General features: G+C 63.1%; 1 protein-coding gene across 1 annotated transcript in view; it reads left to right on the top strand.

Moving 5' to 3' along the window:
* The window catches only part of ZC3H3 (zinc finger CCCH-type containing 3), a 91,497-nt gene that overhangs the window by 26,118 nt on the left and 52,465 nt on the right, over nucleotides 1-12,914 (top strand). Inside the window, exon 4 of the mRNA XM_021688501.1 lies at nucleotides 11,475-11,628. Coding sequence (XP_021544176.1) covers nucleotides 11,475-11,628 — 154 coding nt within the window. The remainder of the gene's footprint in view (nucleotides 1-11,474; nucleotides 11,629-12,914) is intronic.

Below are 12,914 nucleotides of genomic sequence, written 5' to 3'. Positions count from 1 at the left end.
TGGAGCCGAGCCCCAGGACCCCGCATGCGGCATGGCCGGTTCCCGAGCTCTGTGCTTGCCCCCGCGTGTGCGGCCCGTGTGCGGCCTGGAGGAGCTGGTGCTGACGCACCCACATACTCCCACATGCTGCCCTGGGGTGCTGCCGTCCCGCCGGGGCCTGCTGGGCCAGAGGAGGCTCTGCCCTTGGTGCAGGGGCTAGGTTCCATGAGCTGGAGCCAGAGTGCTGCAGACAGGTTAAGGGTTCCCCAGTCCCGGGACGTCCTGGCCTAGCTGCTCGGACCAGGGTCAGCCGGGGCGCCTCGGGGAGCGGGCTGCCTCGGTCTGCTGGGGGAGGGCGTCACGGCGGGCACCGCTCCCCAGCATGCTTCCCAGCCGCGTTCCTTCTCTGTGAAGGGGGGTCCCGGGGTGGGGGAGGCGTCTTCCTGCTGCAGAGCCAGCGCCCTCCCTTGGAGTGCCTGGCCAGGACGTTTTCTCCCTGCCTGGATTCCCCTAGCTGCCTGCCACGCAGCCACCTTGACCTTCCCAGTGTGGGGGAGGGGTGCTTCCTGGCCTCCCAGGGATGGGCAGGGTTTCCCTGCGCCCTGAGCCCCGTGCGGGGGGCTGGGGGTGGGTGGTGAGAAGCGCTCACTTTCCCCCTTCCTCTGTAGCACCGTGGTTAAAAGGGGAGGGACGACCCACCCCATAATCTATAGTGACTGTCACGGAGCAAACTACTCCCATTTCATACAGACGGGTCAGGTGTCGGCACGATCGATGGCTCGCGCACAGTAATTATAGGAACTAGCGGCTTGTGTTGCTTGAGTGAGTTTAAGAAGAGTAGGGTCTCAATCTTTCCTCTAATAGGGCCCTGACAGTCCGTGGCGCCGCGTCTTGGGCTGACGGTGTCGTCATTAAACACCAGGTAGTGTGGGACAACAGCGAACACGGCCTGCTGGGGGACAGGCAGCTGACAGCGGTGGTTTGTCATCAGCGAGCTGCCCACGCTGCTCAGGCCGCGGTGCCGCCCGCTGCTCGGTGACGCACGGCCTGTCGGGCTGCCTCTGTGATTTGATAATCGGTAACGGTGTGTCAGCGGCCCAGCCCCGGCTCAGAGGGGACAGTGCTGCAGGGAGGCTGGTGGCAAGCCCCTGCGGGCCGCGGGGTGCAGGTGGGCCGCTGCCCGTCAGACGCCCCTCTCCCAGGTTCTGGGGTCCTCCTGCCCATACGTTCTTCTGATGCCGCCCCGTCCGTGCTGGTTCTGGCTGGGACTTCTGCAGGCTGGTCTCCGAGCAGAGGGGCGGCAGAGCCTCCCCGAGGGCTTCCCGACGAGCCCTTGGGAGCGCTGACGTCCAGTGGGCTCGGGGTGCAGAGTGGGAGCATCCTCAGTGCCTGGGAGGGTCTCCTTGTTCGCAGCCACGGCTGGGGACAAGGGCCGGACCATCTCGGGGCAGCCGGGCTTTTCCAGCATTCGAAGGGCTGGGCACCATCAAACACAGGAAAAGTGGAGTGATTTATTAGGCTCATAAAAATTCATACTTTGTGATTCCAGTCATCCCACTACTGAAGCTTGTTAGAGCTCCGTCCCTGGCAGCTCCCGCCGTGCGAGCGCGGGGCGGGGCATCCACTGCCTTCTGCCGGGGCTGCTGTCACGCCTCGTTTGGAGAAACGGACGGGCCCCTGCAAGCACATGAATACCTGCTCACGGGGCGGGGGCTTTGCTATGTTCCGGCTCTGTGCTCACGGTGGGAGCACAAGGGCCGAGCCCTGTCCCCCGTGTGCTCCCTGCACCTGCGGGGCCTGGGCTGGGACCCTCCAGGGCCAGGTGGACCCCAGGCACCGCCAGGCGAACGGGGCACGTGTGTGAGAGGACAGGTGGGGGTCTGGAGGCACGTTTGGAGCGGTCTTCACGGGATGGAGGGACGTGGCCTCCCGGCAGCCGTTTGCCTGGCTGGGGTTCCTGCGAGTTGAGCCCCTGTTCTGTCCTTCCTGAGGGACACTGGGCAGAGGCCCCTTGGCTCCCCAGCCTGGGCTCCTTCCTGCATCTGTGCGCTGAGGGTCCGACGTGCCCGGTCAGCTCTGCTGTGCGCTGGGCATTGTGTGCCCTGTGTGGAGGGCATGAGGGCACAGAGGGCACTTCTGACAAGGAAGTGCCACCAGCGCTGGCCACCGCCAGCCCTGCCTGGGTACTGGGCGCTGCCCTGCCAACGGCAAAGGGGGCTGGAGGGCTGGGGCTTGGGGCGGGGGTGGGTGGGGAGAGGCTGAGCGTCTTGTGGAAGCTCCTTCTGAGCAGGGTCCTTGGGAAGGAGGCAGCGTGGGACCCGTCGCCTGTCAGCGCTCGCCTCCCGGCTGTGTGGCCCACCTGCAGGCAGCTGGCTTCACGCTTGGTGGGTGGGAAGTGGTGCTCATCAGTACTCATCTCCTACACCCCTCGCTGCGCCCTGAGGGGCCCAGGGCGACCTCGCCAGCTCCAGTGAAGGCGGCTGGGAGGCCACGCGGCAGGAGTGCGCGTGTCCCTGCTCGGCCTGTTAGAGAGCAGCTGGGAGCAGCCTTTGGCCATCCCGGCGGGGAGCCCGGGGCACTCTCTAAGCCGCTGTGTCTGAGGCAGCCGGGGGTGGGGGGGCAGCAGAGGTTCCCTGAGCACCCCGGTGTCCAGGAGAGGCGTCCATTTGTGGGGGTGGGCAGTAGATACCACGGCTGAGCCTGGCTGCAGACGGGCGGGGGATGCTGAAGAGGTCAGGGACGGTGACCAGAGGACAGATGAAGGGAACCTCCCTGCTTCTTGTCTCATTACAGAGTAGTGTGCAGACAGGGCTTGGGGAGGCCGGTGCGGGGGTCCCGCTGGTGCTCAAGTCATGGGCCGCCGGGCCTGCAGGTCCGGGAGGCTCAGACGCCACCTGGTAGGCCCTGGGCAGCACTTGAGAGGCTGCACACGGGTGTAGTAAGGTGTAGGTGTGGACCCAGACGTCCTACTTCCTGCACCAAGTGCACTGAACTGTGTACTCAATTAGAAGGCGAAGATCATCGGACTAGCGAGAGAAACGAAACCCAGCCGTACGCTGATTTTGAATACCAGGCCGCAGCAAGGTGGAAAGTAGCAGCTGAAAGAACTGTCCACAGGGAAGCCGCCTCAGGCAGTGGCCACTCCAGAGACAAAGAAGAAACCCTTCGGCTGGGAGGTCCAGGCCCCCAGGAAGAGGTTTCTGCACAGCTCTGCTCCTGGCCCTTCAGCGTGCGTGCCCTTGGCCGGGTTCCCTCGCCTTGAGCCCTGGGGGTGCTGTACAGCTCACCTCCGGGGCAGAGAGACGTATGGAGGGTGCTGCTGTCACCTGCCCAGCACCTGTCCAGGGGACCCCTGGACAAGGCTTGGACCCTCAGGGCCGGGAGGCCTTCCCTGTCTGCTGCGCACCCAGCTGAGTCCTCTGGGGAGCTTCCCTTGGGGGTTGCTCTGTCGGCCTGGCCTCGTCAGCAAACAGCTTCCTCAGGAGCTGGCCACAAGTCGGGCAGGGTGAGCCCAGGCCGGGTGGAGAGCCATGTGGTGAGCGCGGGCCATGTTTTCTTTCTGGAAGGTTGGCTGCCCAGCAGGCTGTCCCTCTGACGCGAGCTAAGCATAGCTCCCGCCTCCCGCTCTTGTCACCAGAGCCTGCCCTGCTCTGTGGGCGCCACGTCAACCTTGTCTCACAGCAGTGGTCTCCCTGTCTGAGTGGGACCCAGCTGGGTGGGTTCTGCCCATGGCTGAGTACCCTGGTCTGCAGAAGAGCCCAGCGGGCTTCCTGGGGTTGAGCTGCCCATGCAGTTGCCTGGGGCCCTTTGCTGAATCTTTGCCGTGTGGTAGGGCTGGGGGACGGGGGGGAGAGGGGCAGCCCAGCCCGGGGGCAGAGACGGCCAGGCTGTCAGTCAGGGTCCTGGCAGAACCCTGCTGCTCGCCCCAAGCCAGGGGCAGGTGGTGTGGGCTGTGCCCCCACCTCACCAGCGTCAGTAGAGACTGGGCTGTTGGTGTCCTTCCCCAGGATCCCCTTCTAGCTGCTAATCTCCCAGTAGCACAGAGACGGGGGGCCATCTGAGGCCCCCAGCCCTGCGTCTGGACACATCCATCCTGGCTAAGTGCAGAACTGAAGGGTCTGGGGTTGTGGTGTGAGGGCCCTGGTGCGTCTGGGGGCGCTGGCAGCCAGGCCACGTGAGCAGGAAATGACAACACATGGTGCGCACGCCCCGGTGCCAAGGGCAGCGTGGGCTGGGCTGGGTGGCGTGCTGCAGAGAATGGGGTGCAGAGTTGCTGAGGCTGCCCCCAGGCCAGCTCTCCCTTGGCAGTTCCTGAGAGACCGGGCAGAAACTGGCCTGAGCCTCAGTGGGCTGGGGAGTGGGAGGGCGATCCTGGGAACCCCCTGCCCGGCACCCAAGTACCAGAACCTGCACCCCACAGGGCCTTTCTTCTGGTTGCTTCCTGCAATGGCATCCACAGAGCCTTTGCTCGTGGCCTCCGAGGAGTCTCAGGCCCTTTTCACCCCGAATTGCAGCTCTGGTGTCACCATCTCCAGGACCATGGGGGTAACCGAGGGGACAGCTCAGATGAGGTCCACTTCCAGAAATGCCCTGGTGGATGGGCAGTGTCTAGAGGGGCAGGTACACCTCACTGTTTACTCTGGCAGCCCTTCAGCTGGGCCAGGCCTCGCTGTGACTAGAGGTGCTGCCCGGGCTGCCGCGCTTCCCAGGAGGTGCTCCGGGTCCTAACCCGCGGCCGAGAGGTGCAGGCAACTGTGCTCCTCCTGGCAGAGCCTCCCCGCCCCGGGGCAGACAGAACCTCCTGCCGGCTTTTGCTCTGGTTCTCGTGGTGGGCACGGCCGTCCTGCCAGGCTCGAGGCTCTGCAACAGCTCAGATGCACGGAGGGTTTCAGATGTGAGAACAGCACTCCCTGTTGAAAGCTTCTCAGAAATGTGTGCTTCCTCTTCTGTTGGTGTTTGTGCAGCTGTTTTCCCAAGAGTGCAACCCCGCCGTTGTTGGGAGGGGCTGCCCGACCGAGCCCCAGCCCCGCCGGGGTCCTGCCCGGTTGCTCTGGCACACGGGTTCGTGCCCATTGTGTGGCCTGCCTGTGGCCAGGGGGAAAGTGGACACCGGGGCACCTCCTGCCGCCGAGAAGACCAGGGGCGTCTGGGCTGACCTGCACCTGCCTCTGCCCTATCCCCCGTCAAATAAGGGTGGGAAGGTAAGGGCCCCGGAGGACGGGGTGATGCATCTTGAGCCAGGTGCCCGGAGCCTGCCTGGGCTCAGTCCCCCCACTGGCTCTCTGGAGACCCTTCCCCAGCTCAGGCTCTGTGGGCTCCTTGTTGCCCACCCACTGTCTGGACCCACCTGTCCTGCTTGGCCCCACCTGGCCCCCCGTCCATCCCTGTCACTGTCCCTGGGGTGGCACAGAGTCTGGGAGCAGGGTGAGGCCTTGGCCGCAGGTATGAGCCTTTTGCCGACCTTGAGGCAATGCAGGGTGGGCCCAGACCCCATGCTAGCCAACTCCTCCCTGGATTCCCAGTAGCCCCCCAGTCCACCTCCCCTCTTCTGCCAGAAGCCGGAGCACTGCCTAGAGCCTGTGGCCATGTTGTCCCCTCTCTTTGGACCCCGCTCAGGGCCCTCCTCCTCCTCCCAGGCTGGCGGTGTCACTGCTGGGGTTGCTTCCTCTGGGTCCTGCCTGTGGTGTGCACCCCTTTGCACACTGATCACCATGCAGTGCAGTCACAGCTGTAAGCAGGCAGCTGATCTGAGAGTCTTGCTCTTGCTGGAGAACAGGATTACGGCCAGGGCCCGCCCCGAAGGCTGTGGGCACTGAGGGACAGTGCCGAAGGAAGAGGCCTTGGGGGTGGGGGAGGGCTGTGGGTGTGCCCCACCCCGTCAGCTTTCAGCTTCCCGGGCACTCGCAGGGGCCTCCTGGCCTCTCTCCGGGGTGCACCAGCAGCCCCGCTGCCAGGTGCCGTCCCGCATCTTTGCCAAGGAGGGGCCTGGGCTGGTTCCCGGGGCTCGACACCCTGCCTGCTCTGTCCCCTCTTGTCTGCCTTATGCCAGAACTCCCTGTCCCTCTCCCAGGGTTGAGGACACCAGGGCCAGATCCTGGGCTGGGCCAAAGTTGCACCTCATCCAAAAGTGCCGTGGAAGAAAGACCTTTCAGACCACGGAAGAGCGAGTTTGGGCGTATGGAGGTTGCCTGTAATTGGCACCCATGGGTCCTGGTCAGGTAGGGGCCCCTGTGCCCATCCCAATGAGGGACTGCGGGCGGTGGGGGCACTGCCGGCTGATGACACACGGACAGGCCAGCTGTGACCTGAGCCGACCGGAGTGGAGGATGGTTTGTGCGGCAGAAGAGCGATCGGTGTGGCTTCTGAGACGCTGAGCCACGATGCGGCCTTTTAGAACGGTCTTCAGCCAGCGAAGGGCCTGGGCCACGTGTCAGCGTTGCCCTTGGAGGGCAGACCAGGCGGTACGCACAGGGAGGGGGTTCTCAGCGGACTGTGCACCAGGGAGCTGGGGCCAGTGGAAGGCCCTTCTGGCTCGGCTCCCCATCCTCAGTCAGGGGTCTCTCTCCCCCGCCACCCTGCCGTGGCCCCGAGAGGTGCCCCTCCTTCCGGAGCATAGCTTGATTCGTAGGCAGATCGCACGCTCCGTACATGGGTCTGTGCAGCCCTGCTCTGCTAGCCTGGGCGTCCCGTATGGCTGATTCCGGTGAACCCCGTGCCCGAGTGTCGGTCACTGGCTTTCTGCTCGGCGGTCCCGTCCCCAGCTGGGATGAAGGGCCAGAGGCGGCCGAGCCTTTGGGCTGTGCCTCAGCCAGCAGCACCCCAGCTGCCTCCTCACGCGGCCTGGTCCTCGGAGGCTCAGGGGAGGGCCTTCTGGAACGGGGTGGGAAGCCCAGCTGTGGACTGATCTGCCACCTTCTTACGGCGCCCTCAGCCTGTGGCTCAGTTGGCCTGCTTCTGGGCTCTGGAGCTCCCATCTGTGGCCCGTTGCTGGAGGTGGGGGGCAGGAAGCTGTGGGGCCTGGGACACGTGGTCCCTGCCCCTCCCCAGCAGGCCTTTCCCAAGGGAGCCAGACACGGACAGCCACATACTACAGGGGACACTCACGTGGGCCTGGGTTGGCCAGGGCCCGTTTTGGACACTCCCTCCCCTGCTGGTTGCATCTTCGGGCAGGTCTTTATCTTCTTATTCATTAAACAGTTGTGAAATTAGCAACTCATTTTCTACCCAGTTATTGCCCTTTGAAGTTCCATAAAAATCTGAACTCCATCTCAACTCCTGCTCTGCGCTAACAGAGAGCGAGCGAGCCGTGACCTCCGTCTGATGGGCTCTGCCATCTGTAGTGGCTTGTCCGAGGAGGGGGGCTGGGCGAGCTGGGGCCGGGGCTTGCTGCAGACGGTTGCTGCCGATTGCCGGGGCCCTCCCTTCTCTGCCGTCCGCCCAGTGCCTGGTGGCCCTGGGAGGGGCTGGCCAGGGGCTGGTGGGCTGCATGCTTCCGCAGCTGGATCACAAGCTGGATCACAGAGGGCGGTACACACGGGGCTTGGCCACCGGACGGGTCCCAGGTGCTCTGGGCCTCGGTGGCCTCCCTCCCTGACAGCAGGCCTGCTTGTATGTGTCCCCCCCTACCCCGCGCAGGGCCCCCGAGCGTGGGAACGTGGGGCGGCTGGCCCCCGGGGCCGACTGCAGGCGCGCGGGCTCTGCTGATAGATGGGCTCATATCCCACTCAAATATGATGCCAGCAGTTTTTTTGTGGTTTGTCTTCCATTGCGGTAGTAAAGTTTTTAATTAGGAAAGCTAATGAGATCGATTAGTCATTAGAAGTGACCTCTGCACGGCAGGGCGGAGAGGGCTGTGTGTGTGGGCCTGATAACGCAGCGCCCAGGCCTCGTTGGCAATAAAGGCGCGAAGGGTTTGATTTGAGTGAAATGTGCCACAGGGAATACATCATGTGGAGAAAAAAAATTACAACCCTGGGAGTCTGTAATGAAGGGAATTAAACCCACATCCTATCTAAATAACATGATTATCCACACAGGCCGTCCGCCAGCCGGGGGGGGTGGCGGGCTGTGCTGGGGCAGCCTTCCCAGCCTCAGGGTCGGGGCGAGGCCTGGGCGCCTGCACCGTGGGGACGGCGCCTCTCGGCCTGCCCATGCCAGCCGCTCCACCTCCGCGCTGGAGCAGCGCCCTCGCTCCCTCCTGTCCCGGCTCCCTGGTCCCCCTGCACCTGTTGGTCGTGGGGGCCCACCGCCCGTCTCTGTCTCTGCCCTCGGCAGGGACGCCCCGGACAGGTCTCCCTGGGGTCACTGTCATGAGCACTTCCACTGCCTGTGTCCACACTGCCTGTCGAGGAGAGACAGGGACCAGGAGTGGCGTGCAGGCCACTGTGGGGGCAGGGCGTGGGCTGCTGTGCCCTCCCCTCCCCCTTCCGCTTCTCGGGACCACGGGGGTGGCGGCCGAACAGAGGCCAATGTGAAGGAACTGATGCTAGTTGGCCTTGTGAGAGGTCTGCTTTATTACTCTGTTTTCCTAGAAATGGTAATTGGGCACTAACAAGTAAAATGCAGTAAGTTAAGCAAAAAATTGACTTCACGGTAGGCCTGCACTGGGCAGGAATGTATTTTTTTTTTGAAGATTTTATTTATTTATTTGACAGAGAGAGACACAGCGAGAGAGGGAACACAAGCAGGGGGAGTGGGAGAGGGAGAGGCAGGCTTCCCGCCGAGCAGGGAGCCCGATGCGGGACTCGATCCCAGGACCCTGGGATCACGACCCGAGCCGAAGGCAGCCGCTTAACGACTGAGCCCCCCAGGCGCCCCAGGCTGCGGTACTTATAATACATTCCTGCACAGGGCGCCTGGGGGGCTCAGTCGTTAAGCGGCTGCCTTCGGCTCGGGTCGTGATCCGAGAGTCCTGGGATCGAGTCCCGCATCGGGCTCCCTGCTCGGCGGGAAGCCTGCCTCTCCCTCTCCCACTCCCCCTGCTTGTGTTCCCTCTCTCGCTGTGTCTCTCTCTGTCAAATAAATAAATAAAATCTTCAAAAAAAAAAAAAGTACCGCAGCCTGTTAACTTGAATGCAGAGTCCAGGCCCTTCGGCATGGGGGCTGGGGGCTTCCTGGAGGAGGTGGTAGTGTTGTGCATTTGGAAGAGGGGAGCAGAGCTGGGCCAGGCTCAGGGTTCCCTGTGCTCAGGAGGAAGGGGATGAGGGTGGTGAGGCAGCCGTGCCCCCAAGTAGGAAACCGGCTGCAGAGCCAGGCTTGTGTGGCTCTGGGGAGGGCACCTACATTCCGGAGCGGCAGGTGGTGGCTGCCCTGGGAGGCCCTTGAGCCGCGGTCGGGGTCTACAGGCAGGTGTGCTGTCCAGATGCAAGGGCTGCAGGAGCAGGGAGGCGGTGAGGTTAGCTGGGGGCTTGGATGACTTAAAGGCAGTCTCTTAGTTGGAACAAGCTGTTATTGATTTTCTTTGGTCTATCCTTGCTTGTAAGACTTTGCAAATTCAATTCCGCAAACATTTATCTACTGATGCCCCACTGTATGCTGGGCTCTGCCCTATGTCCCAAGTGTGTGTGGGGTGCCCAGAGCTAAAGATCTGCTCAGTTTGATCGCTCCGCAAGACCAGGTGTCCCCGGTGATGCCATGTCGCCCTTTGCGTTTGCTGAGCTGCTTTTTTCTCCCTGACTCCCCAGAGCTGCTGCTTTTGGAGGGAGGGAGAATGAAGGAGAGACAGACAAGTGGGGGAGGGGGACCTCTCCTGTTGCTGGGGGTCTGGCCTGGCCTCACCTGCATGTGTCATGGCTCCCTTTGGTGGGCGGCTGCTGTGGGTCCCTGCCTCCAGTCCGGGGACCAGAGTTCTGCCCTGCTCCTGGCACTCTGTGGGCCTTGAAGCCCCACGTCCACCCCCTTACAGGTGCAAGGGACCTCCACATCCTCCTTGGTCTGGCAGCAGGGGTAGGCCCTCTGGTCCGGGGGCACTCAGGAGGGCTCTGAACCACGCTGTGTCCCAGCCTTGCCATGTGGGTGGATGGGAGCCCTGGCAGAGGGTGGGGGACACCTGAAGGAGGGGCTCTTCTGACATCTGGACCAGGAGGCACGGTGCCAGTTACCAGCCACTTCCTTGCTGTGCAGGTGTGGTGCCAACAGGGTAGGCTCGTCCTGTTTGCTCCTGGCCAGGTGTTCCCCGGGGTACAGTGGGTTCTGGCGGTCTGGACAAGCCTGGAGAGGGGGGGGGTCTGTGGGCCAAGGTGCTGATTCAGGGGCCTGGCTGTGGGCGAGAGGTCTTTGGGTCTAGGGCTCCGGAGGAAGATTTTTAGGTGCTGTCTGTAGACCCGTAACAGCTCCTTGTGGGCGGGTAATGGGGAGGTTCCCAGTCTGGGTTGGGATTTGTGGGTGCTGGGAGGGTGCGTCCTTGGGGCCCGGGGAGCAGGCGGAGGTCACGGCCCATGCTGTCAGAGGAGCGGAGTGGCCGGCACTAGGCAGAGTCAGCAGGGGATCTGTGGGTTTGGGGCCTCCGCATGCCTGGGCCATCCTGGACCCCGGGCACACTTGGTCCAAAGGGTCGTGGGCCCACCCTGGTGCTGGCACTCCAGCAGCGAGACCGCGTGCGTTTTCCTGGTGGCCTCGTCTGGTGCCCACGGCCCGGCCGCCTGGCTGTGGTGTCTGGGTCAGTTCCTCGTGAGGGCGTCTCTGTGGTGGGGGCCCTGGGGAACCACCCACTGCTGGGGGCCTGCTGGCAGCCTCCCTTCCAAGGGGAGCTCCCGGGTGCTGTGCAGGCAGGTTGGGAGCCTGGGTCCCAGCGCCTGTCCGAGAGGGGAGCTTCCGGAGAGGCTGCTGGCCGTGGGGTGGGTCATGAGGCTTTAGCGCCTGCGTCCCACGCCGCACTCGCTTTAATTATCTGGGCAGTTAGAGCTGTATATTATGAGAGCCGGGCAATTAGGTACATTCCTTGAAGCTGTGGAGAAATTGCCGGCTATCAAGTGGAAGGGAACTCGGGCAAAACAGATTCCTGTTAATTGCATGAAACATTCAGCAAGAAGAAAAGCTGTGGCATTCATCACCCTGCAAGATGTTATGAAAACAGTGGTGATTAGATACATAAATCTGCGTGAGCTTGTTGGGGGGGCTGTCCAGCGAGGGAGGTGAGCACTCTGCACCCCTGGCCTCCCGGACCCGCCCGAGGTCCCCTCCTCGCTGCCCACGGGAAGCCCTGGAGACTGGGGCCAGCCCCGAGTCTGGGGGCTCCGGTGCTGCCTGCTGAGGGGTTCCAGCTGCCCTCGTCGGCTGGCCCGCGGAGGCTTGGCTGCTGCTTGCCCTGCCCCCGTCACTGCGCGTCCCCGGTGCCCTGCGTGTGCCCGCTGCCCTGCGTCTCAGGACTCCAGGCCTGGGCCCAGCTCTCCTGCAGCCCTGGGGATGTGTGTGTGCCACAGGGGGAGGGCCTGGGGTAGGCGAGAGGAGGCCCTGCTGACCTCCACTGACCACATCTGTGTGGGTTTTCTCCGCAGCGTCCAGTCTGCACACCCCGCGGACCCCTCCCACCAGCAAAGTGATCAAGACCCGCTACCGCATCGTCAAGAAGACCCCAGTATCTCCTCTCAACGCCCCCCAGTTACCCCTGTCCCTGCCCTCCTGGCGGGCACGGCGGCTCTCCCTGTCCAGGTAGGAGGCCCTCCTCCAGGCTGCCACGGGCCCGGGGCCTGTTGGGGGCTGAGCTTGCCGCTCGGAAGTGCCGGGTCCACGGTTTGTTGGCTGAGGAACGGGCTCATTTTTTCCATTCATCAGTCTCTGCACCAGACGTACGGCCAGCCTGTGTGGGCCGCGTGCACGGACATGTGTGCCCCCACCGCTGTCAGGAAGCTGTTAGCTGGCAGGGGACGGCCGAGGGGGCACCACTGTCCAGACTGTTGAGGCTGCACCTGGGCGTCCTTCACGGAGAAACTTCTGGTCAGAGCCTGGGCTGTGAGCAGCCCTCTGGAAGCAGTGACATACTGATTGTTCGGGGCAGGAGAGGAGGCTGTGGCCCTCTCCATGCCACCCCCACACTGGTCCCGCCTGCACCCCCAGCGCTGCAGCCTTACTCCAGGCTGCTTCTGGCTGACAGCGTGCAGTGTGGGGGCAGCTCCCCCTTCTTCCTGGGTGCCCCGGGCCCAGAGTGGGAGGGCTAGTTGGAGCAGCAGCTTTAGGGGACTGAAGTTGGGGGCCCCTCTCGTGAGCCTGCTCAGCCTTGGGGCCTCAGGAGACCCAGCATGGGGGTGTGGCCCCTTCCTTTGATGAGGTGGGGGAGGGGTGACAGCTCTGGCGGGTAGGTGGGAACCAGGCAGTGGCAGACCCCCTCCCTCTGCCCCCTCGCCTCCCTCTGGGAGCCTCCTTCCTGGGGGAGCGGTGTGGGAGCTCCTTCGAACGTAGGCCTTCGCTTGGCTGCAGTGGGCACTCTAGGGCACATAACTTCTGACCAGAGGCTGTGAAGCAAGGGATCATGGTGCTCCAGGAGGCTGGACCACCTCTAGTCCTGGGCAGGGCCATCCTGCTAGCCCAGCATGAGCCCCCTGCCGACAGTGGCTGCCGGGCTCTGGGGCCGTAAAGGAGGTGCCGGCCGCTGGCCCACGGCACGTGTACTGGGCAACTAGCCCACCCCGGCACTGCCCTCCTCCCTTACCACGAGGTGGCACTAAACTTGGCCCTGCTGCTGATTTTTCTGGAGGCAATAGCTGGAAGTATATTTTAAATTAATTTTACTGCACTTTTTGTAATATTTTTGTTTTAAATAGATTTATAAGTACCTTGGGGGCTATTTCTACAAATTTATGAAGATAATTTTCACTCTCTCGATAAGGTTAAATTTACACCTGCTATTTCCATATTAATTCACACTGCTAAGTGGGTCTAATTTTCTTCCGTTCTCCTATCTAGTGAGCATGGCCTTTCCTAATGCAATTTCCCCCTCA

Source organism: Neomonachus schauinslandi, chromosome 4, assembly GCF_002201575.2.
Source record: "Neomonachus schauinslandi chromosome 4, ASM220157v2, whole genome shotgun sequence".
Lineage (NCBI taxonomy): Eukaryota > Metazoa > Chordata > Mammalia > Carnivora > Phocidae > Neomonachus > Neomonachus schauinslandi.
This window is presented reverse-complemented; position numbering and strand designations above follow the sequence as displayed.